Source organism: Nannospalax galili, unplaced genomic scaffold, assembly GCF_000622305.1.
Source record: "Nannospalax galili isolate Female #2095 unplaced genomic scaffold, S.galili_v1.0 scaffold414, whole genome shotgun sequence".
NCBI lineage: Eukaryota > Metazoa > Chordata > Mammalia > Rodentia > Spalacidae > Nannospalax > Nannospalax galili.
This window is the reverse complement of record NW_008334506.1, coordinates 312,258-338,712: the sequence shown is the minus strand read 5'-3', so window position 1 is coordinate 338,712 and position 26,455 is coordinate 312,258. Positions and strand designations below refer to the sequence as shown.

Sequence of the window (26,455 nt, the reverse complement as noted above, 5' to 3'; positions counted from 1 at the left end):
TCATGGCCATGGGCTGCTTGAGCTCCACACTTTGCTGTTGTTTTGTTGTTTTCTCTCCATTCCAGGCTAAGGCCTCTGTGGCCTCTGGTTTAAAGGTTATATTCTTGTACTATTCTTTCTGGTATATTTCATAGCTCTGAATATGAAAATTAGTGACACCACCTCCATCCTAAAGACAGTGTTTTCAGGCATGTTCTGATAAATCGGTCCAACTACACTAATGACTCTATGGGAAAGAGAAGAGTGGTATTACTGTAGTACTGTTTGGCCACACTGTACATTACTTCTAAGAGAATGTAGCCATTAAATGGATCTCTAAATTGTGTTATTATTTTACAACTAGAGTTGGTTTGCCTAGAATTAGGAACATCTGGAGAGATTTCTCATGCTGATATTTTTATGACAGTGCACAATCAACATTCAGGCTTCACAAGGGATAATCCGATGGTATAAATAACAAAGACAATGTTGATGTGGAAAGGTAAAGCCAAGAGAAGGAGAGTGAGGAAGAAGGAGACAGTTAGGCTGCTAGGGTTATGGTTCTCAGCCACAGCATGTTTAGAGAAGCCTGCTATGTGATACACATGGGGGGCTAGAGTGCATGATGGGAGAATGACGAGAGGTATGGAATGGTGTGTCCTCAGAACCGACAGGGAACTCCCTTTGGTGGGGGTGTTAGTTAAGCAACATCTACGAAGACACCTCACTGTGGGGAACTATGGACAACAGTTGAGATCCAATTGGTCCACACTGCCCTTTCCACCTCAGAAATCTTAAATTGGAATAATTCAGGACCCTCTTACAGGAACGACCCTGTGAGAGTGGCTGATCCAGTCATCTCCATTTGCACAGGTTGAGCAAATTTTTGGGGCCTATACACCATCTTCCTGGTGTAGATAAAAGAATACTCAACTAGAAAAGTCTAGGGATGTCTCAGGAAAAATGCATCAAGATAATCCTGCAGAGACTTTTCCCCCTCCTCAGTCTGTCCCATATGTGAGCCTAATGTCAATATTAATGAAGATGGGCTACATCTAGAGATATCAGAGTGGGACCAAAGCAAGAGTCTACAAATGGTTCAGGTACTACAAGAAAAAGTCGATGAGAATCCATCTGAAATTTTGGAATGCATCAAACAACTCTATAGGAAATATTCTGATATTTTTCCACAGCTTGTAGAAAATTTTATGATGCTGAACAAGACCTCTATTTCACAGTCCCTGACATTCAAAAGAAATTACAGAGTACCAGTGAGAGTATACGTCTGAACACCTTTCAGTTGGTGAACACTGCACACAGTGTATGTGTAAGTTGGGAATAGCTTATGCACACACAACTGTCATCTTCTTAGAACAAGGCATCAGGAAAGGAAGGCGGGGCAGGGGAGACAAGGATTTAAATGACAATCCATGTTTCTTTTGTAGAGGGATGTGCCACTGGAAATTTGATTGTCCTAGAAAGAACTGAGGGCGAAAGCTGAACATTCTGGTTGTCCAGGAACTTGCTCTTGGGAGGACCAGGGAGCCTGTGAGGCCCTGTGGCTCAGAGAGTTGATTAAATTTTCCTTTCCAGCAGTCATGTGTAAGACCACCAGTGTCTGTGTAGGGAGAGAAAGTTTTAGACTTTTCTAATGGATACTAGGGCATATTGATCAGTTTTAAACAGGCAATTACAAAAGCCTCTAGGGGAAAGATGACAGTGACCAGAATCACTGGAAACCTGTGCCATCATCATTTCCTGAAAACTCTGTAGTATACAGTAGGAGATACAGTTTTTGCTCACAAAATCCTCTAAATCCCCAATTCTCTAATACCCCTCCTTAAGCAGTGGTCTGCTTACCAAGCTGCAGGCACAGATTGTATCTTTTCCAGGATACCAACAGCTTCACCTAAACATTTCTCTGGAACATGCCTGACAGTTCTGAGACAACAGAGAGGTCTCTAAGCAGGCCTTTCCTTGGGTGGAGGATCATATTCATGGTATGGACATGCATGTAACCAAGGACGTCATGAATAGCTTGCCTGGTGAAGGTTCATCTGAAAGACAGAGCTAACTGGAAAAATGGGTGACAATATGCCATACACGAGGAGGCATTAAAAGGAACCTGCCCAGTGATTCAGAAATTCTTGAAGCATGATCTTATTGGGACTTTCCAGTCTTCCTATAATATCCTACATACTGGCAAAGAATCCCATTCTAATGCACATCTGTTTGTGCAAGATCTACAGATAATCCATTATGTTCAGTAGGCTGAATGTGCCGCTGTCAGCAACTGTATAATTTGATAGACAGTATTCCAGGACAATGTTTTCAGTATTGGAGTGAGACACTTTCTTCTGTGTTCTGGCTTACCAAGGGTTATAGTCTTTGTTTGCTATCAAGTGGTAGGGCCTAGACGCGCAGGAAAAAAAAAATCCACTACTGCCTCAGGAGTTTAAAAAATTTCCCTTATGATCTTTTGAGAAACACTAGGTCAAAATATAAAACCAAGTCTAAATAGGGTGTATTACTCCAATATATTGATGACTTGATAATTGGGAACTCTTCTCATTAATATTAGCCAGAGTCTATGTTATCTGGCCACCTGGGGAATTAAGGGGTTGGCCCAGAAGGCCCAAATCTATTGCTGGGCCATAAGTTCTTGGAGTTCTTCCTTGATCCAGAGAAAGAGAAGCCTGATTGGAGACTGAAAAAGTGAATCACATGAATGGGTGCCTTAGAAATCAAAGACAACGGAGGGGATTCTTCAGCATAGGAAGTTATTGCACAGGTTGGATCTCAGACTTCGGCTTCTTGACAAAGCCTCTATAATTAAGCCTTAAAAGGACCTAAAGGGGAAGCATTGGAATGGACACAGGAACATTCATGGGGTTGCATGGGTCACATGTGAGCATTTCTTTTGAGGTCTTAGGAAATGCCCCTCCCATCATTGACCTGTCAACAAGCAGCTATGTGAGCAAGAACTTGTAGGTGAAGTGAGAGACTGAAGCCATAGGTTACACACATCTTCGGCCAGCATAAATGAGGAAGTTGGCTTCTTTTGCTGGCCAGGGCATCAGGCAAGCAAGCTAACCAGGCTTGACATGTGCTTTATCTTTGCTATTATTTTACTTGTGACGAGGTCTCATTATATAGGGTCGCTCTGGCCTCACATTGTATAGCCAAGGCTGGCTCTGAACTGGTGTTCATCCTGCCTCTGCCTGTGGGCAAATAGCTATTATGATGCATTTGTGTGAACATGTCTTGAAAATAATGAACATTCTCTTTAATGTTTTATTTACTTTTATGTATATGAGTGTATTGTCTGCATGTATGTAAGTGCACCCATGTTGTGAAATGCCCGAGGAGGTGAGAATAGTGTCAGATCCCCTGGAACTGCAGTTAAAGACAGTTGTTAGCTGCCACGTGGGTGCTGGGAACCGAACCCGGGTCCTCTGCAAGAGCAGCCAGTGCTCTTAACCACTGAGACATCTCTCCAGCCCCTGAACACTAACTCTTAAATTAAAATCCTGGGCTGTTGCTGTTTCTGAGGTACCAAGTTGAGTCAGGTGTGGGAATACAGACTTTCCCTAGACAAAAGCTGCCAGCAGACAAGCCACTTTGTCTTTAAGAGATATCAGCATTTAAGAATTTAATTTTTGAACAAGTGCATCCAACCCACAGGGTCATTTCACAGCAGACTTTTAACCAGCAGGAAACCATGTTTTCCGTACACTAATAAATTCTCAGCATCACTGACTTTTGCTGGGTCATCAAACATCCTTACGACACATCTAATACATGCTCACCCTGTTGAATGAAATGATAAAATGCAGTGCAGCCTCTGCCTGGCTGTATCATAAGGGTCTCTGCTCTCATTCACCTTAGGGAGCTATGTGTCATCTGCACAGTGGAGCAGTGACAGTACTACCTCCATACAAGGAGTACTGACATGAACTGAGGGTCGAGTACTGTAGCACTCCAAGGGCTGGGACTGCAGGTATTTACCACTCTATCTGGGTCAGGGTATCCGTTCTTGTGGAAGGATGTTGCTGGTATCTGAAACCGGGGCACGATGTTCATATCCTCTTCCAAGGGGCTACATACCCAGCATTGGTCTTTTGATTCTTTTGACAAATCTGAGGTGTAGGAAATAAAGACAGCTCCATTCATTTGAAGAGACTCTATTTATTTTGTTAAAGTCAAGCAGGATGATTGGTTGATAGGTGGTGTCAAGCATGAAGTCTGTGCACATTTGCCATGGTGGACTGCAGGGTTCAAGTCACAAAAGCTGACCAGAATCAAGCTTTGTGTGTGTACAGAGAATTCCAAAGCTATGCCACATCTTACAAATGATAAGGACCAACCATTAGCACCAGATTGTAAGATCACTACACAGGAATGTATGTACACAAACTCTCTGGAATTCTTCAATCCCTGCTAACCAGATAGGGAACAGGCGACCAGGGAATGGACAGAGAGGCCTTAATTGTGTGAGTTTCACTAAAAGCACATTACAGCACTACATACTGTTCTCCATAACAGAAAGTCCTGAAACAACGAGCAGGGTACAGACAATTAAAATTCCACTATTCACATTTTACACACATATCATTAAAATGACCACAACACTGTTTGGGGGTGGCGGGGGGGGGAACCACAGGTAAATAGCTTGGTGTAAAATAAAAACAAAATAGTCTGAAATTCCTTGGAAGGTTTGTGGCCAGCCAGCTTCACCTTTTCTGACACAACCCACATTCGGAGCCGAAGATGAGCAGGTGGAAGGAGGAGGCTGCTGCTGTGGTAGAGTGGGGACTTCACAAGGCAGGAGGAGCTTCGTTTGATAGGAATCAACACTTTTGCAAAGGCTTTCATCTCACTGACATTGACAGCCTCCCACCAAGTCTGTCTGGTCTGTCGTACTGAAGCTTGCCCTTGTGAACTCGGCAGAACCAGGGCATTATCCTCTCCACCAAGACCTCTGGTGTCGCTCTCAGCTCTTCTGGCTCAGGAAGCGTGGATTCTGGTCTCTTAAGAAAACTATGTGGTTGAGTGTGAGCGTGTGCATGTATACACAGATGAAAGGTTGCATGCATGGGTTTGGAAGGGTGTGGTTACTGGTGAGAGAGGGAAAGGTCCACACCACCTGCAAGCTCAGGGAAAAAAGAGAATTCCTTAATCCCTTGATAGAACAAAGGCTCTAGGCATACTTAAACATCAAGTCATCCGGGGAACTTGCTCACCATTCACCATGCATTTAGTTATAGAAACATCTCTTGAACAACTACATCAGATCCACATATATTGAAAATATGTAAGTTATAACCAAGCCATTGGCGGCTGAACATTTTTTTCATGTACTTATCTACCATGCATATATCCTCTTTGGTGAAGTGTCTAGTCAAGTCTTCTGCCCACTTTTTAGCTGGGCTGTTTGTTTTCTACTATTAGCGGTTGGGAGTTCTTTACACAGATCCTTTATCAGATGCATGAAGCCATGAAGTAAGTGTGCTGGTACCTATCTCTGATTCCAGCATGTGGAAGGTGGAAGCAGGAAAATCAGGAGATCAAGGGTATCCTTGACTACATAGTGAGTTTAAAGCCAATTTGGGCTCAAAAAAAAAAAAAAAAACAAAAAACAAAAAAAACCAACCAACCAAACAAACAAACAAAAACCCCCAAAAGCCTAAACAAACAAAAAACAAACAACAAATCAAGACAGATGATTTACACCTATTTTCTCCCAGTGTCTGTCTTGTCAACTGGAAACCAAAAGGACAAGAGTGTTGTTTGAATAAGACTCCGTTTAACATCTTGCCATTTCAACTGATAAGCGGCACAGAATCTTGAAAACGTTTCTCGTGTAAGCACTAGTCACTCCACAGAACCTCTTACAAACCAGAGGACAGAGTCTTACAGTAAGTACATAGCACATGGCCCTTGTGGTACAGGTAACAGACCAAGAGGAAAGCCAAAAATTATCACTAAGGACAACATATACAGACATATTAATGTTCTGTGGAAAGCAACTTAAAAACTATTCCACAGATCTCAGGAAACAAAGATACCAAGAATATTATTAGCGGACACACTTTTAACTAAGTAATGTTACTTAGCTGGAAATTATTTAAGCTGTGATAAGGACAACAGTTATTTATATCATGTGTTTCAAAGCATGCACATGAGCTATGTGGTAATTTTAATCTGGAAAAGAATACATATAACACACAAGTTGGTCATTTAACAATTGTTTTTTAACCACCAGGAAAACACTTGTGTTTCCTATGCATTAATAACTTATCATCACTGGCTTGCCAGAGCAGAGAACGTCCTTTCATAGACATGATGGATGCTGACACTGTTGAATGAGTGAGGACAAAGCACAGAGTAGCCTGTGCCTGGCTGGGTCATAAGGGTCTCCTCTTGTGCACCTTAAGGACGCATTTGGCATCTGCACAGGGTAGGAATGACCTCTTCAAAAGACTGCTGGCAAGTTTGGGCCCAGCCATTGGCCATCCCAGGGTCGTCGCCAACCAGAAGAGCCTGGCTTCTTGTGAAGTCACTTATGATGCAAAACTCTGTTCAGGGAACCAAAAGAAATGGAAACAAAAACCCATAAAACACCAATAGGACATTATTGCTTTTCTACTAGCTTTGTGGCTCCAGAGTGTGCCTCTCTGCAGGAGATGGGCAAGTAGTCTGAGGTTCTTGCTTCTATTTCCAAGCACAGAGCTCCGAGGCTCAGTGTCCACCTTCTGAGGGGTAGGCCGCTCATTTGCCTCTCTCAGGCTGCAGGCTGTCAAACAAGCACTTGAGCTGCTCTTCACCCAGGTGGATTTTGTCTTCTAGCTCTCGCTGCTCAATGATGAGGGCAGATTTCATCTTCACGAAGTGCTCATAGTCAGCCAGGCTCTCCTCATTGAGGTAGCTGGCCAGGATGTCAAACACAATGCGCTCACGACGGTCCAGGTTCTCTTTCAGCTCTTTGGCATCCTCGTGCTGCTGGGTTAGGACTCTCTGCTTCTCCAACAGTGACTGCTGCGGAGGGGGAAAGAGATAAAAAGGAGCCTATTGACACAGGACTAAAGCGTGGACTCTGGTCGACCCTGTAAAAGCCCTGCAGCTTTGGTGGCTGGTCTCATGGCTTTCCATGGACACTCTAAGGCCAACTGTGACTCAACTGGATCTCCACAGGATCCAGGATCTCCACAGGATCTCCTTCCTTGCCTCTCCCAGAAACTACTCATGGGTCTCTCTTTGTGTCCTGGCCCTGCCTGTGCCTTTTTCTTCTTCCACCAGCCTTAAAAAAAATCAGGGTCCAGCAACTACAAGAGTTCTGAAATGCCCCAAAGAAGGAAAGGACTTGGGGATCCTGTCAGTCCCAAAATTGAAAAAGGGAACTATCATAACAAAGCTAAGCCTGGTGGCACAGGCTTGTAATCCCAGCTAGTCAGGGTGCTGAAAACAGAAGGCATACAAGTGAAAGGCCTGCCTGGGCTATAATATAAGTAAATTCAAGTCCAGCCTAGACAATATATTGACATCTAGTCTCAAAATAAAAAGACTGGGACTACAGCTCAGTGGTAGAGAGCTTGCCTAATGTGCATGAGACTGTTGGTTCAATCTCCAGTATTGGGGGGGGGGCGGAGAAGAGGAGAGAGGGAGGGATGAAGGAAGGGAAATTGGTTTCAGGGTAGCATTAAACTTCCTGACAGGAGGTGCCTCAAAGACATAAGGAACAAAGAAGGATAGAGGACAAAGTGGCATAGATGGATCGGACCCTTAATGCCTTACAGAGTCCTGTTTGGGGAGAGGGAAAGATGACTTTGTCTCTAAAAAAACAAAACTAACAATTTTCAGCTTATAAAACACACACATAGCAGAAGCCCTACTAACAGCAAGATGAAGGAAGCTAAGAAAGGAAGAGAAGAATGCATTCAATGTCTTCACACGGAAATTGGCAGAAAGATTGTGAGTGAGGAGCTGTTATCTATTACTAAACGTAGCCTGAACCAAAAACTGCCCTTACCATACTGCTTCTGTAAGATGCCCGTGACTACACAAGCTTTTGAGAGCATCCTGCCTTGTCTGAGCACTAATTTGGTCCTCAGGTCAAGGGAAACAAAGAGATAACACATTACTGGGAAAGAGGCTAGGGAAGACTAACTTACTGCACTAACAAGAAAAACAGATACTGACTGGTTCTACAAATGTAGCTCAAGTTGTTAGTCATATGGGTGCCTCAAGCTGCTGAGGTAGTGGATGGAGAGAATAGTAGGTGTTTTATGTGTTTTATTAATAAAGATGTTCAGGGGCTGGAGAGACAGCTCAGCAGTTAAGAGCAGTGGCTGCTCTTGCAGAGGATCCTCGTTTGGTTCCCAGCACCCACCCACATGGGGACTAACAATTATCCACATCTCTAGTTCCAGTGGATCTGATGCCCTCTTCTGGCATCCATGGGTATTGCATGTATATTTACATACATGCAGGCAAAACATTCATACAAAAAAAAATTGAAATTGAAAAAAACAAAAAAAGACTTGCATAGTATCCTCTGATACTATGAGAGCTAGTCTTCAGGAGGGAGACTTCCAGGACAGTTCTAGCTCAACTGCTCGAGGTTCTGTGTCTGAAGTACATCCTTTCTTCAGCAATAACTGGGAAGTGGGGAGGGTTATACAAGAAACCATGGGATTAAAGGGGAAGAAGGAACTTGAGAGAGGGGGAGAGTAGGAGACAGGTATTATCAAGGAGGAAATGGGGAAATGGGAGTACTTTAACTGGGGAGAGATGAGGGAGGGTTATACAGGGGGAGGGAGAGATAAGATAAATAATGCTTAGGTGGTATGAAAAACCAGGAGGAAAAGTATTAGTTTAAAAGCCTACTGAAAAATACATACATACATACATACATACATACATACATACATAGGCACACACATATGTATATATATATATATGGTTACATATGAATGCATGTGTATAATTGAAAGCTATATAACAAAAAAGACAGTCTAAACAGGAGAAATCTCCCCTCCAGTTGTCTGTCAACATGGTCCAAGGGATTCCCAAAATAACTCAGGCTATTGCCACTGCTCGTGATTGTCTCCCAGAACTTGAATGTAGATAAATTTTATAACATGTTTATGCTCATTCACAAATACTTTCATAGAACATAAATTCCAAAAACACTGTCTAAAGTGGTTGCTTCCTTTACTACAGAAAACTTTGCCCTGTTTCTCTGCTCGTCACAGGGATGGAATCTCTGTTGTACATGAAAAACAAGGACTCAACCAAAGAGATACAGCCTTAGCACTGAACTAAAGTAATCAACTCTTTTGATAGAAAATGCTTTCAGTATAACAAATTAGGGCAAGACTGTTTTCCTCTTACAACTTTTCGAGAGCACGTGGCAGTAACTGCTTGTATATTCCTACTTTGGTGTGGAAATTAACTTGCATGCTTGTGTTGACTTCCAAAGCCCTTTACAACAGAAATGACAGCTGTTGACAACTACTTTGGAGAGATAGGAAGAAAGACTCGAAAAGTTGTTTGAGATACATTAGTCATCAAGTTTCCCTTTATCTTTCTGCATAACAAACAGACTAAAAACAGTTCTTTCTCGATCTTAATTCTGAAGCGTCTTCTGGTAGCACAGCTGTCCCTTTTCCCTGGGTACTGCTGTCAGCAGCCTTCATTATTTGGATGTAATGTGTCCAACCTCTAACTGTCAAAGAAATCTGTCTTCATGCCTAGTTTTTTTTTTTTTTTAATCCAGGCTTCACATCTCAGAAAGTGTACCTGTTTGGGTCATTAGTAAGAAATCACTTCTTATACAAAGATTTATGTGTGCACAGTGAATAGGAACATTTGTAATAATTTTGACATAGTCTACAATTCAAAAATAAGTAGATAAATGTAATTAGTCAAATAATGAAAAATATCTTCTTAAAAGAAGTCAGAATTACAGTTAAAGAACTTTATATTGACCCTTGCTGACTCAATTAGACAAGGGCCCAGTGTAGAGTGAGGGAAATGGGAGGCAGGCTGGCCCTAGCCTGGGAACTCTTGGCAATTGATAACTGCTGGGTAAGGGAGACTAGATATTCTTTAAGATTTCTAGATAGGCCAACTAGACTCCAAGGAATAAGCTTGCACTGGGTCCCAGTGGGGCGGAGGGGTGTAGGGCATGGATAGGGAAAGGGGTCTAAATTTAATTAAGTGTATGAAATGCACAAAAACTCAATAAAAGATATTTTTTTTAAAAAACAAATATGTTCATTTTGAAGGTTCATTATGTGCAAAGAATGTATTAAGATGTTTGACTGAAACTTGATCTAAATTTTGACCTAAGAAGGAAAGACAGCAAAGAAGGAATTTCTCTTTCTTAAATGTAACAAAACTGAAGCCCAGCATGGTGGCGCATGTCTGTCATGCCTCCATTCCCTGCATTTCATTAGCTTGTTCTGCCTGTAGATCGAAACAACCAAGACAGTGGATCATAAACATTTCAAAACCTCAGCAAGTAGACAGGCCATGCACAGACAGTGTAATGCTTTCCAGAGCTGACTTCTCAGCACTTTAAGGACAGCCTTCCTGAAGGAGCATCCTCTCCCCTCCCTATTTCCCAGACAGATGTGCTTGTAGGTACCCGATCTCCAGGAGAAGGACTCTCATCCAAATTATTGAGGGCATTTTCGACCCGGGCCAGGCGGCCTGATAATGACAGCAGGAGGTTCACCACTTTGTCCAGGTCCCCGATGAACATTCGGAACTTGTCAAACTCATTGGGCTTGCAGACATCTTTCACGATGGCTTCCACCTCATCCCCAAGAGCATTGTTTGCCTGGATGTCTTCCAGCAGGCTCTCACGGGCTTCACGGAGCACTTGCAGTTTGCGGCCGATGCTGTCAATAAGCTCTTGCTGTAGGGGAACAGGAAGGATGGGGGTATTCATTAGGATGGTCCTGATCTGGTACACTAATTTAGTGCAGAAAAAACACACAGAGCCAGGGCAGAATTCAGCCAGTTCGAGTGAGTTAGTCTTTGCATCATCAAATGTTGGGGGATTTGTAAAACCAGTAGACAGGGAGATCCTCCTGGTTAAATTGTATATATATATAGGTCAGAGAGGTAGTGCAGCCAGTAAAGGTGCTTGCTGCCAAGCTTGATGACCTGAGTTCAATGTCCACAAACCACATGGTGGAAGGAGAAAACTGACTCCCATGGATTGTACTCTTGACCTCACACACACGTGCTGCAGCATCCATGTAAACACACACACACACACACACACACACTAAATAAATGTAAAAAAATTAAATTGTAACTTATTGTGTATGTAAAATCTTAATGTGTACATAAAAATGTATTAAAAATAAAACAGGGCTGCTGTGTAGCTCAGTGATAGACTGTTTTCCTAGCATGCCTGAGGTCCCGGAGCCCTCTCTACCATCCCCAAATAAATAAATGAATCATGAAAGAAAGCCAGGTTGAGTGGCACATGCCTTTAGCCTCAGCATTTGGGAGACAAGAGGCACAAGGGTGATGAAACTCCAGTCTTATCCAGGCTACACAGGGAGATGGAGATGCTGTGTCACAAGACAAAAACAAAGTGAAATAAAACAAATTCTTGTTCTTTGAATGCTGTATTACAATAGAGCTAGCCAAGTTTGGCCCACAGTAGATACTATTTCAATCTCTGCATTTGTAAGGATTCAGAGAATCTATGTGGTACTATGTGCTCTAGCTTTTGGAAATATTCAAATTAAAGACATATACAGAGAAATGACAGTTGACCCCTGTCCTTAAGCACATCATTACCATCTATTTTTTTTTAATTTTTAAAGTTCTGTGTGTGTGTGTGTGTGTGTGTGTGTGTGTGTGTGTGACTACAGGCACATGTGTGCCATACTATACATGTACAAGTCAGAAGCCAACTCTCAGGACTTGGTTTTCTCCTGCCACCTTGTGGGATCCAGGGATCCTACTCAGTTCCTTAGGCCTGCATGCAAACACTTCTACCTGCTGAGGCATCTCCCTTACGTATCCCAGGGCAGTTGTGATTGTCCCAAGGAAACCTTCAACAAGGTCAGACATGTTAACTTTCTCACACAGAAGGAAGGGATCATAGGGAATGGGGAGGGTCAGTAGACCCTCTCCAGAGAGATTCCAGCCTCTCTTTCCTGCACCTGTCCCAGCTCTAGGCAATACTGCCCTCAATGCATGTATCTTGATGACTATGGACTATGGCAGGTTAATGCAAGGAGGGAGGGGCCTCCATCTATGCAGTTATAAGGAAGTTGTCATCCATGCTGGGGTGAGAGTTTTCAGTGATGTGGCTGTTTTGGGGTCACTTGTACTTTTACAAATAAGTGAAGCAGTATTCAATATAGAACTTGAACCCAGACCTTACCTATTCTAGTTAGCCAATTTACTCTAGGTGGTCCTCTATCTCGGCCTCCTGGTGCTGGGATTACAGGTAGGCTGCCATACCTGCCTGGCATTTACATGGGTGCTGGGGATCTGAACTCCAGTCATCATGCCTGCACGAGTATGTTACCCCTTGAGCCAGCTCCTTAGGCTAAAACATTAATTTTGAAAGATCAAGAGTAAAAATAAAATGTAGAGTTATGTGTTGTGGTTGAGGCCCGATCTTAGCATTTGGGTGGCTGAGGCAGGAGGACTGCCAGCCTGTGTTATATATAGAGTACTAGGCTACCCAAGGATATACAGAAAAATCCTGTCTCAAAAAATAAGATAAAAAAATGCATAGCTGAGTATGGTAATATATGCCTAACTTGACTACTTGGGAGCCTGAGGGAGGAGGACTGCAAATTCTAGGATTGCCTTATCCATGGAGGGTGCTCAAGCCAGTCTGAGGTACATAGTAAAACTCTGATGAAAATTCAAAAAGAAATAATCATTTAAAGAGGGGTCTGTGGAGATGGAGCTGTGTGTAAAGGGCTGTGCAAGAACGCATTAAACACGCAGTGAGCTTCCTGCCTCCGCTTCTAATATGCTGGGATTACAAGCCTATTCCAGCATACCTCACTCCCCTGTCTTCACTGTAGGTCCATTACTAAGTTCAGACTTTGGTTTTGATGGAGTTGGGAGCAAGACCTGGCACAGAGCAGTACTCGGATGAATAGCTAACTCTCAGCACCACACGTGGTGAAGTTGTCAGTGCTGTGTGTCACATTTCCCAGTGTGCCTACCCTCTTACAAGATTCTTGCAAATGCAGCATTCCAGAGGCCAGGATGAGAATGTTAGCAGTTTCCAAGTTCATACTGCCTCTCATTCCTCAATTTGCAGGGGCCAAGGCAAGAGGAGGCTTAGAAAAATGGCAGTTAGAGCTCTGAGCAGGTCCCTTCCAATCACCTGTCTTTGGTTCCACTCTAGCCTTGTCTCTTTGCTCCCTAAACCCATGTCTTTGTTCCACACAAAAATCAGAGTTCTCGAAGGCTGGGAATCTAAACAAATGTACTACTTCTGGTTTTCCTGAGGAATCCGTCGAACTCAAATTGTGCAGAGCCTACCTGAGCTGCCGTAGGATTAAAGGTCTAGTTAACGCTTCTGGCTGGGCCCCCAGAATACCTACTGAATGCCTGTGTGGGGAAGTCTGGGTTCTGCTCCCTCACATCTTGTTCCCCAATCTTCCAAATCAAATAGTTCCAACGTTTCATCTTTGGGTTGATGACCATGTTGTGACACTATGATAGGGACAGCTAAGGTCCCTCTGAGAATGCTGGATCCATGTATACTGTACTTTGTGTATGTTCCCTAGAATTTCTATGTTGGAAACTTAATCTCTGAATCCACATATTGGTGGAATGTGGAGGTCAGGCATTGGGAGGTAGTTAAGATCACATAAAGTCATGAGTATAGGCCCCTTCAGAATGGTATCAATAGCTTCATAAAGAGATGAAGAGGTATCCAAGTTAGCACACTAGCTCTCTCTTCCAACATGACACCCTCCATCTTGCTATGACACAGCAAGAAGGCTCTTACCAGATGCCCACACTTGGATATTGGGCATTCTCAGGGCTCACCCCTGACATCACTCTGGGTCTCTGTTCAGTCATGCTCTTAGAGCTTTCTCTATAATCAGAGATTTATCTCTTTCTGTCCCTTTACCCTGTTCCAATTGTCTAATACTTGATGCAGTATAGTAAGGGTTGGCAAACTTTCTATCAGGGGCTAGAGAATAAATATTTTATACTTTGCAGGCTTACTATCATACCTACTTAACTATGAAGCCATAGTTAATAATCAATATGTAAATGAACGGGTGCGGCTGTGTTTCAAAAAACCTCTATTTACAAAAACAGGTATAGGGCTAGGTTTGCCAAGCTTATGTTGGACATCTGATTTTGTAGTGACCATTTCCAATTCCTCTAAGAACAGAAGCTCTCCTACAGTGGGCTCTTTATTCTGCCTACAGTTGGATCCTCAAAGGCCTTGTGAAAGCTCAGAATAGAATTAAGCATGAAAGGCTTAATTAGGTTAAACTATGTCTTACATGGAAGGCAAATGCAAACACTCTCAGAGATACAGCACAGTGTCTCTGGTGGTGTGACAAATGAGTGGTCTTAGCACCTCCCACTGACCCAGCATGCAATTTTAAGGGAAGTGTTTTTTTGTTGTTGTTGTTTCTTTTTTTTGTTTTGTTTTGGGTTTTTTTTTTTCTTTTATTTTCTGAGAAAGGATCTCACAATGAAGCCCAGGCTGACCTTGAACTTATTGTGTAGCACAGATTAACTCAAACTCGCCCCCCTCCTGCCTTAGCCCCCTTAGTGCTGGGATTATGGGCATGTACCACCATGCCCAGAAGGCAGGGCTTTTTGGAGTTCTTGTTACTTGTTTGCTTAAAGGAAGGTCTTGCTGTGTTGCCCACCCCCTCCAGAACTCCTGCCTTTACATGAGTGATCCTCCTGCCTCAGCCTCATGAGTGGCTGGGAGTTGGAAGTACCATGTTATGCTCTAACGTCTGCGTCTCCTATGGAATCCCACCTTCTTACCTTCTTGACAGATAGGTCATGGTCCAAGTCACCTCCTGAATACTCCTCGGGCTCCTGCAGGTCCTTCATCTTGATGAGCAGCTCTGCCTTGGGGGCTGATGTGCTGTAGTAGGTGGAATTGGTAGCCAGGGACACAACTCCTGGCACGCCTGGCTCCTGCTTCCTGGGTGAAGAGGCCAGAACAGCACTTAGCATGACACATGCACAAGTACTCTTTGGACCTGATTCCTGGCTCGTGACAAATACAAGATGGCACTGACAGAAGGACAAGAGCCAGGGACATGAGACAGTCAATGGGAAGAAAGAAGGTTAAGTTAAAAAAATTTTGAAAACAAACGAACTTTCCATACGAATAGTCTTAAAGTCCACAGACCGTCATTTGTTGCTTCTGTTGTTCTGCGGTGATGCGGATGGAAACATGGGCCTTGCTCATGTTAGGTAAGTGCTCTAACACCCAGTTGCACCCCTCAACCCAGGAAGATAGACTTTAAAAACTTTTTAAAGCTTTATTTCCTATTTTTATTCATATGTATATGCCACTTCGGCGAGGGTTCCCTGGGATGCCAGACTAAGGTCCAGTTCCCTGCAGCGGCAATTACACCTGGGTGTGAGCCACCTGACCCGGATGCTGGGAAATGAACTTGGATCCTCTAGAAGAGCAGCCAGCATTTTTAACCACTGAATCATCTCTCCAGTCCCAGAAACAGTTTTTAATGAAACTAGAATAACTTGGAACAACTAAAAAACTCCTCTCTGACACAGGTCACGGTTCTACGGCACACGTTTGCTGCCTAGATATGAGGTCACCAAAGAGGAAGATGAAAACATGTGACACCACCAATGTTTCCAATAAGCAGTGCCACTATTGGGTAAGATGTGCTATGTCTCTACTTCCCTGATGACTTTCAGGGACATATTACCCTTCTGCTACTAAGCAATGCTTGTGGGGACAAGCTGCAAGGATGGATATCACCACACACACAGTTATGGTCAAGTCACTCAAAGGGAGATGCCTGGAAGTGGTATTTACAAAACTAAGTTTATTCAGAGATGTTAATAATTTCATTTTTGTGGGAGTGGGAGGTATTCTGGGGCTTGAACCCAGAGTTTTGCACATGCTATGCAAGCATTCTTTCACTGAGACTTTTTTAGACTTTTTTAAATATATATTAAGGAAGAGTCTCATTAAGCTGCCTAGGCTGGCCTTAAACTCATACTGAAGCCCAGGCAAGCTTTAAATTCTCAATCCTCCTGCTTCAGCCTCCAGAGAAGCTGAGGTTATAGGATTGTGTCACCAGGCCCAGCAAATGTTGACAAATTCTTAAAATTCTGTCTTATAATAAACTGCACACATTCATTTTGACTTTTACCCCTTTAACACTGGGTATCTTCTATACTACTCACCTTCAGGTCTGGACCTTTGTGTGTATGTGTGTTTGAGGTGGGATGTCCTGTGCACTGTCAGACCTTGATGAGAACCTCGTGGCTCTACCTACTAGATGCCAGTAGCACTTCCCCAGATGTAAAAGCACAAATATCTTCAGACAATGTCACATGTCTCCCATAGAAGCAAAATTCCTCTTTCCCACCCCACCAGGAAAAACTGTCATTGGCAATGCATCAAATTCCAGATGCAAAATATGAAGAACTGTAGAATACCCAGAGGTTTGTTTAGCTGTAATTTCTTTTTTTAAAATTTGTTTCCCTTTGTTCCCTCCATCCCTTCCTTCCTTTCTTCTGAAGTGCTGGGGATTAAATCAAGGCCTTAAATGTGCTAGGGAAATGCTCTACCTCTGAGATGCATGCTCAGCCTCTAGGTGACTGAAATTTAAAAAACAAAACCAACCTTAACATTTTTAAGACTACAGGCAGGATTTGTGATGTGCTTCAAAAATAGGCAAAAGACAGGTAGGTAGACAAAAGATACACATATTAAATACATATAAGGATTACATGATAGCGGTATAAATCCACAGAAGATAAACAGGTAGCCAAGTGTGGTGGTGGGTGGTGTATTTGTGTAATACCAGCACTCAGGAACCTAAGGCAGGAAGATCTTTAGTTCAAAGCTAGTCCAGGCAACTTAGCAAAACCCTTCCTCAAAACAAAATAAAATGGGCTTGGAGTGTAGCTCAGTGTCAAAAAAACTTGCCTAGTTTACTTGAGGGCCTGGGTTCTAGCACACCATAGCAAAAAAAGAAAAAGAAAGAAGAAAGAAAGAAAGAAAAAGAAAGAAAGGAAGGAAAAAACAACAGGAAAAAGAAAGATAGGCAGGTGGGGAGGCAAACACCTGTAATCCTAGTGTTCAGGATGTTCAGGCAGGAGGATTAAGTTGAAGGCAACATGAGATTTATAGAGAGACCCTAACTCAAAAAGAAAAATGGATGGATGGATGGATGGATGGATGGATGGATGGAGAGACAAATGAACGAATGGATGGATGAGTAGGTAGCTGGGTGGGTGGATGGATAAACAAATGGATAGACATAGGACATATCCAGAGCTAGATTACATGATAGATGAGAGAAAGGAGAATGTATGGACAATCAGTCTCACACTAATGGAGGATTTCTCAGCACTAACACTAACAACATCTGGGGCTGGATCCTCCCCTGTGGTGAGGCTGTCTTATGCACCCTAAAAGCTTTAGCAACACTGTTTTCTTTCCACTAGATGTCAGGAGTGTCCCATTCTCCAGTGTGACAGACAAAGCTATCAAGCACATTGCTAATGGTCCTTGGAGAAGACCAGAGCTCACACTAAGAACCTCTGTCAGGGGGAAAGGAGACCTCTGGGTGACGTCGTATTCATGCCAGCTGTAAGCTGAGGGTCTTAGCTTCTGCAGCATGTATCATCATGTCTCAGCCAGGGCCCACGCAACCACATCCAGGCACAGTGCTTTTAACCCTTGGCAAAAAAAGTGTTATGCATTGGAAGCCCCTAGAAAAACCTGCCTTCCTCCAAAAGTGACAATGACATTGATACACGGGTATGCCCCTCTGCCTCTCCTTGCCCTTTAAACCTGAGATAGGGGCAAGGACCTGGCAGGCACCGGATGGCCTGTGCCATTTACTCACTTGTCCTCTTTGGTTCTGGGTGAGGGTACTTTGGGCAGAAGCTTCCTCCGCTGCTGAGCTTCCTCCAGGAGGTACTCATCTTTGGGGAAGATCCCCTCCATCAGATCCATGGTGGTTTTGATCTTCACGCTGGGGTCTAGGATGTCAGCCAGCGACTTGTCCTTTCCCACAATCTCCCTGGCTAGCTCTTCTGACTTCAAGTCGTCCATGGTCTTCTCCTTGGCCTTCCCATAGCTGAGGGAGGGAGGGGAGGCACAGCCCTCTCTGACGGGGGGTGCAGGGGCACTGGGAGGCTGGGGCTCTGGGGGCCGGGCTCTATGCGGAGCTTCAGTCTCCTGTCGTGTGTACACACAGAAGCGGGAGTAGCACTGCTCTGATGTGCTCAGAGTCTTGATCTGGTCTTTCTCCAACCCACTGGGCAGTGCAGGGAGCTCAGTTGGGCGTGCCAGACTCTGGCGGCTCTCCTTCTCAGGCTGGCTCTCTGAATGCACGATTTTGATGGGCACCATCTTCACAGTGGTGTTGTTGTCCATCACCCGCTCAATTCTGCAAAGACAGGGCCCTCCTCTGAAATCCTGACATGCACAGATTCCCACCCACGACTCACACAGGGAGACCGACACAAAGACTCACTGTCAACCAGCCAAGCGGAAGGACGAGGCAGAGGTTGGAAACTGTTCTCATTTGAAACCTGACATGGTCTCCAGATGCCTAGCATTCCGACCCAAACTCTGTCACACACCTATAGGCATCTGAGGGAGAGGACTTAAATGAAAGGAGGGCTGTTTGACATTCATTCATTTTCTTTTGTTAAGGAATTGGGCATTGAACTGAAAGCTTTGGACTGGGAAGGCAAGTGTTCTATCACTTCAGCTACAGTTACATGCCTTACTTATTTGTTTTTATTCTAATGATACTGCAAAGGTATCGAGTCCAACTTGTTAAACTTCGTTTTGTAGGAGAAACCAGGTGTGAGCAGAATTACCTCATCTGTCAAAGCAGGTGGCCCTCCGTGTCCCTGGAAGACTTCTATAGGGACTGGCTGTGTGTGGAATCATTGATAAGCACCTCCACCGTGACGTTTCCTCACATGCACTGCATCCCACGTTCCATGTGCCTCCCACCTACTAACACCTCAAGTTACCCTTGCAAAGACATATGTCACTGTGAAGGAGACTCTGCTGTACACAGGTAATTCACTTCTTCTGTATTACTCTCAGTAATTCACACAGGGCACTTTAAAAAATAAAAATAAAAAAACTGTTTCTAGCCAAGCATGGTAGCTCATGCCTGTAATCTCAGCACTTGGAGGCCAAGGGAGGAGAACTGCTGAATTTGTGGGGAGCCTCTGATAGATAGTAAAAATGAGTCTCCGAAAAGAAAACTAGCAGATAGGGCCGTTGGGTGGTTAGATCTTGAAAGTGAGACCTCATGAACAGTATTCCTGTCCTTATAAAAGAGATCTTGGAGAGCTTCCTGTCCCCTGTGTCTACCATGTGGAGACACAGGAAGAAGGTGCCATCTACAAACCAGGAAACAATTCTTACCAGACAGTGAATCTGCCACACCTTGACCTTGGGCTTCCAGCCTCTATAGTCATGAGCAAGCCATTTCTGTTATTTCTAAGCCACTCAGCCAGTGGGATTCTATTAAGGGAGAAACTACCAGACTAAAACTCTTTCTGGACCCCCAACAATGCTGTCAATTGAAAGATAATTAAATGTTACCATTTAAGATAGAAAACACAGCTGTGGCACACATGTAAACCTGTGGTTTCAACATCACTGGCAGAGATATAACAGCATCAACTATGTCTTTTTAAAAATTATTTTATAGTGTTTGAAAATTTCATACATGCATACATAAAGTAATTTGATCAAATCTGACTCATATTCCTTTCCCTATAATTCCTTCCATATTCTCCCCACCATTATTTCCTCCCAACGTCACGTACGCCTTTTTTCCCTTAAATCCACTGAGTCCGCTTAGTGCTGCTATGGGCATGGGCATGGGCATGGGGCCTCTCGGGGGCCACATCCCTAAAGAAAACTCCCTCTCCCTTTCCCAGAAACCATCAATTGCCAATAGCTTGTCGGAAAGGGGTGGGACATTATGATCCCCTCTCCCTCATTCAGGCTGGGATTTTGTCTGGCTTGACCTTATGTATGTGGTCACAGTCTTTCTGAGCTCATGTGCTCAACTGCCCTTCCCTGTCTGGAAAACACTGTGTCACTGTAGTCATCCAGTAGCTCTGGCTTTTACAGTCTTTTTGTCCCTCTCCCATGGTGATCCCTAAGCCTTGACAGAAAAAGGTGTGACACAGACTTCCATTTAGGGCTGAGAATGCCAGTCTCATATTCTCTGTGCCTTGACCAGTTGTGGATCTCTGTTAATCCCCATGTATTGCAAAAAGAAGTTTCCCTGATGAAGGTTGAGAGATGCACTAATATATGGGTGTAAAGATAAGTACCTCGGGGGTGATTTAACACTGTTAACTTAGCAGAATAGTAGTAGGCCCTCCCGTAGAGCCTAAAACCTAACCAGCCATGGGTTCTTGGTTCCATTAATGTTATCAGGCATGACTTGCCTTGTGGAGTGGTACTTGAATCCATATCAGAAAGTGGTTGGTTACACTCCCTTAACATTTGTGCCAGTATTGCACCAGTGGGCATATCTTGCCAGGATACTCAATACTGTAGCTCATGGGGTTCACAGCTGGGTAAGGCTGTTGAATACTCCCTCTGTATCATGCATATCACTTTCCAGCACTATCAAAGCTAGCTAGTAGGGATGAAACTCCCAGGTCAGTGCCAGCTTGGTTTCTCCATGTTATGACTCAACTGTGTGGTCTCTTCAGCAATAGGGTTGTTTTTATTGTTGCTGTTGTTTTAATTTTATGTGTATGAGTGTTTGCCTGCATGTATGTAAGTGCACCATTTGCATGCAATACCCATGGAGATCACAAGAGACCATCAGATCCCCTAGAACTGGAGTAACGTGTGAGTGCTGTGAACTGAACCCAGATCCTCTGCAAGAGCAGCCAGTACTCTTAACTGATGAGCCACCTCTCTAGGCCCTTTTGGTTTTTGTTTGTTTGTTTGTTTTGACACAGTGTCTTACTATGTAGCCCTGGTTGTGCTAGAACTTGATATACAGACCAAGCTGGCCTCAAACTCACAGAGATCTGCCGGCCTCCGCCTCCCAAGTACTGGGATTAAAGACATGTGCCACCATGTCCAGTTCAGGAATAGGGTCTTACCATCAAGTTCTGGAGGCTAACTAAGAGCACAATAGTCTGTAATATTTTAGGGGTTTATGGAACTTCACCGACAAGCAACTTGAAAAGAGGTAATTCATTCCTGGCACTGGTATTTTTAGTAGAGCTATTCTTACATTAAAAAAAAAAAGTTCAAGGGGCTGGGGATGTAGCTTAGTTGACAGAGTTCTTGGCTAGCATGTGCAAAGCTCTGGGATCCAATCCCAGGACTGCATAAACTGGGTGTGATGGTGCATTCATAAGTGTTTAAGGACAGCCTAGGCTACAGAGTGAATTCAAGGCCAACCTGAGCCACATATCAAGAACCTATCTCAAAAGACCAAATGGGGAGGTAGGGCATCATAGACAAAGAGAGTAAGAATTTTAAAGAGGATGAAAATCGTAGACATCATGAAACATTACCTAAAGATCTTATACTTAGGCCGAATTGGATTTTGATCATAAACATGTAATGCACTGGCAAAACATGCCTAGCCTGCTCTTGTCAGGGAACAAGGCAAACAGAAATGCATTCAGCTCAAGTTCAAAGGTCCGTGATGCCACTAAATTCCAACTGGTCATTTGGGCTGTGGCTTGTCCTCTACACAATTTACCTTGCCCAACTTTTAGCCCAATATTTGAAGCTTAAGTAAGGTTCCAGCTACAACGCTGAAGACTGCCTGTATTGATGGAAATGGAATGACACAGCACACTGTCACAGGAACATACCTTGCTGAGTTTTCTTCATGGATAAGCAGGGGAGGCTTGTCTGTTAGCTTCTGTGGGGCAAACTGAGGCGAAGGGGAGCGAGAGGTTTCCATGGTGGAAATCTGAAGATGGCGGCACTTAGAAGGGAGCAGGGCTTCTAGCTGAGAACAAGACGTGTCCTCATTCACATGCTGGCTCTCTTGTGGCTGGGTACTGCTGAGCTCAGAGGGGCCGTGAGAGTGGGACAGGAAGGTCACACACACATCCAGAGACTCCGCAGCTGGAGCTGGGAAGGACCTGCTGGGGACAGTTAGGTGAGCATCCACAGGTGCGCTATCCTGTCCCCGGTATTTCCTGGGCTCGAGCTTAGGCAGTGGAGGCCTCTGAGGTGGGGCTGGCTTCTTAGGGAGTAGGACTGTGCTCACGGGCCTTGAGGTGTGTTCCTGAGCAGGTGGAGGTGAAAGGGGACCCTGGGCTTGGGGTCCTGAGTCTGCTGGTGTGCTCTCCTCCGAGTGCCTATAATCTCGAGGTACAGTCCCTGCTCGGTCCAGGCCCTCCCGTGGAGGCTCTGGGGCTTCCTGAGAGTGGGACAATTCAGGCAATGTGGACAGAGTTGGTGGGTTCTGATTCAGAAGGTCCTGAAATGTTTCTGGACTGACTTCCTGGCAGTGGGCATCTGCTTGTCTAGAGGAAGACAGAATAAAAATTAGGTAAGTATTCTAGTTAGGACGTTCTCCTTGCATGTGAACAAATACATATTCTCAACACTCTCCATAAGATTACTTTAAGGACTTAAAACCCTACACATTTTCCCACACCTGTCCCCAATGCCATTTGTGGCATGTGGTAACAATATGTAACATGTGTTAAAAAATATTAGCCCATATAGGGTACATGAAGCATTAACGAATGACACAGACACACAGATCAGAAACTCATGTATATACCAACTCTATTCCTTTAAAAGCAACACTGGAAAATAGAAAAAATATTATTTTTTGTGAAAATTGTCAGCTCCAACTATTTTTAGGACTATTTATTTCAAGTTGAAGTACTTTTATGTGGGGTATGGAAAACACATATGTACAAAGGGGCACTTTTCTAAAATGGGCCAAGGATCAATTCAGCCATAACACCTTTAAAATTAATTGCTCATTATGACAAGTAAGAGAAGAAAATGTATTTCTTTGGGGAACAGCTATGACTTACAGAGTTTTCTATTATACTATCATGTCACATAGACATGCATATACATACATAAACATGTCTGTGACACACATACACAGAGGCTGGTCCAGATGCACAATTATTCACCAAAGCCCATGAACTGACCAATGTCAAACTTGCAACAATTCAATGTGCAGCACCACTGCCAGTCCCAAGAGAAAGACAAGCTTCTAGTTTAAGGAAAAGATGAATTCTCAGTCTACAGTTGATGTCTGAGCTAGAGCTCGTATTTCAACCTGTCATCCCAGCATTTGGGACATTGGGGCAGGAGGATTACGTCCAGTTCAAAGGTCAGTCTAGCCTACAGCATGAGATAGATCTTGTCTTAAAAGCAAACAAACAAAAAGTTGGCCTTTGAGGGCCACAGTATATGTAGCTTAGTGATAGAACCTTTGTCTGGTATGTGCAAGGCGCTAAGTTTGATCGATAGGTTGGATGGTGGGGGTTGGAGAGAACACCACCAAGAAAATATCTTTAATTGGTTACTGATCCAAACAAAGGCAGCATATGTAAACACAATGAGATAATAACCTAGTCAAGTGCCAAGTTGAAGAGACCCAGAGTACTTGCGATACACCTGCTTCTGATCTTATTATAACCTGGATATGATGCATAAATATCAAGGTGCTACAGGTGGGACCTGCAACACTGGCAATCCAACGTCCTGCTCTACGGAGGTTAACCTTGCTGTGTCCTGGGGAGAGGGAGAGGAATGTCCCTTCTTGGATCAACAGATACTCTAGAGTAGAGCATAGCCCACAGCTAATGCCTCCCTGAAAAGAGACAACTCTTACTACCCAAGAACCACAAGTTGACATCCTCAGTGTCCCAAAGACACAGCAACCACTATACCACTGAGCTATGGCCAGTCTAGCAACTGTTGATCTCTAGTCTCTGATCCCAGGCTAAAGTGCTCTGAAGACCTACCCAGAAACTGAAGAGAACTCACTTGACAGAGGTGTCTTCACTGTTGGTAAATAACGACTCAGGGCAAAAGCCATGCTAAGAACCCATGCCTTGAGCTGGTTCCTGCCTCTCTCCTGGCCAGATGACAGCCCAAGCTCCTTCTCAGCTTACTAAAGGGACATCCCATGTGGGATATTTGCAGAGCAGTGTATGCTGCATACTCACTTGTCATGCTAGAAGTTTACATTTATCTTTATTGACACTACAATCAACACAGCCATTTCTGGACCAAGTGTATCCCCTACAATCCCTCTTCCCCCCCTTTTTTTTTCTTGACTCTTCCCAACTCCAAACTTACAGAGCCAAATCTATAAAACCACTAACTGGTTTTAACTGTCCCAGTTAGTAAGAATTCAATAAATCAGGTCACAGACATACACATGGGAAAAATGACCAAAATATGGCAATTTGGAGTTCTGTTGGAGATCATACTGAAATTTTTGTTTCTAATAGGTTCCAAGGGACTATGTAAAATGTTGGCAAAGAGGCTATGTCTATGTTGTGTTTGAGTGCAGACATATATTTGTATATAGAGATGTTGTACATGTTTATATGCTATGTATGCATACTGCTTGTACAGATGTCTATGTATTCTGTACACATATGCCAGTGGTGTGTATATAGCATTTGTATATATGTACTACGTGTCCATATTGTGTTGTATGTTATACATGTAGATGTGAGGCTGTGTATATGTGGCTATATTGTATATGTAGATCCCCTACTTTGTACTTTTTTTCTGAGTCAGGGTCTTGTGCTGTAGCCTATGCTGGCCTCAAACAAACCATCTTCATGCCTCAGCCTCCCAACTGCTGGAATTACAGGCATGCACCACTATTGGCCTTTTTGTGGGGAAGGGTACTGGAAATTCAACCTAGGGCCTTGTGTGTGCTAACATGTGCTCACACTGAGCTATAACCCTAGCCTTCTACTTTATTTTATGACAGGTTTTCCCTAAGTTGCTCAAGTTGTCCTTGAACTCATTTTGTAGCCCAGGTACGTCTTACACCTGTGATCTTTCTGCCTCAGCCTCTTGAGTAACTGAGGTTACATATCAGACTCGTCCCTTCTTTGAACTTAAGAAAAAAGATGAATGACAACAGGCCTGTAATCCTGTAATCCCAGCACTTGTGAGGCAGAGATAGAAGGATAGAAGGAGATCAGGACTTCTGTCTAGGTCACTGGTTGCAAAATGACTTCAAGGATAGCCAGGGAGAGAGGGATAGGGGAGGGAGGGAGGAAAGGAAGAGAAGGAAGGGAAGGGGAGGGAAGGAGGAGAGAGGGACGAAAGATAGATATGATGGCGATAGATATGATGGCATGTTCACAGAGAGAAAAAAACAAGACAGTGAGGTAACCAAGGACTTTGTGTCCCTGTGTCAGTAGCACAGAGCAATACTGCATCAGGGAGGTGAGCCACATGAAGAAAGGTTCCAAGGGCAGCAGCATTCCAAAGTCCAAGCAACTGGTATTCAAGCTGGGTAGGATATTCATTCTCATACAAAATGTGCTAATAACAATTTGCTGAGGGGGGCATCAGTTCTAAGAAGGGGGAAAAGCCCTGGCAGACTTCAGACAGCAGAGCTCCCAGAGACCTGCAAGGGGTGCTCACAGCAAGCAGTGCTCACTGGAGCAGCCACTGAAGGGATCAGGTGCTAAATGGTAGAGAACAGGACTACAAAGCGAAACAAAACTCAACTAAAGAGGACAAGTATATGGCAAGAGTCACCTCAAATATGCTACTGTACTGCCTGCTACTTGGAAGACAACAATTATTGAGATCAGGCTGGGCCCTGTCCTAATTTACTCTATATTGTGTAAACTGTGGATGTTCAGGCTATGCTTTGCCGTAAGAGACTCTGTGGGACCCAAGTTCAGCTCCCAGAACTTATATATAGTGGATTACTGTAACTCCTGTTCCAGAGGGTGATGTCACCTCTAGCCTCCAAGGGCATTGTACATACCCACATACAGACACATACACATAAATAAAACTGTAAACATTTTTTTAGTCACATCAGGAAAAACAGGGCCAAGAACTTACTGCATAAAACAGAGTAAAGCAAGGGAGCAATACTCTCACCCCATAAAAAAAGGCTGGCCTGATCTATATAGTGAGTTTCAGGACAGCTGGGGCTACAGGGAGACCCTGCTTCAAAAAGACGAAAAAAAAAAAAAAAAGAAACGAAAAACAGCAATGGGACGCACCACCCTATACTTT

General features: G+C 43.8%; 1 protein-coding gene across 2 annotated transcripts in view; it reads right to left on the bottom strand.

Moving 5' to 3' along the window:
- Window positions 1–5,634: 5,634 nt before the first annotated feature.
- Window positions 5,635–26,455, bottom strand: part of Shroom2 (shroom family member 2) — a 154,838-nt gene continuing 134,017 nt past the window's right edge. For both annotated transcript variants that reach the window (XM_008829359.2, XM_008829362.2), the window contains 5 exons: window positions 22,063–22,725; window positions 18,078–18,623; window positions 15,001–15,163; window positions 10,631–10,903; window positions 5,635–7,017 (listed from right to left, as the gene is read on the bottom strand). In XM_008829359.2, coding sequence (XP_008827581.1) covers window positions 6,751–7,017; window positions 10,631–10,903; window positions 15,001–15,163; window positions 18,078–18,623; window positions 22,063–22,725 — 1,912 coding nt within the window. In that variant the 3' untranslated portion in view covers window positions 5,635–6,750. The remainder of the gene's footprint in view (window positions 7,018–10,630; window positions 10,904–15,000; window positions 15,164–18,077; window positions 18,624–22,062; window positions 22,726–26,455) is intronic.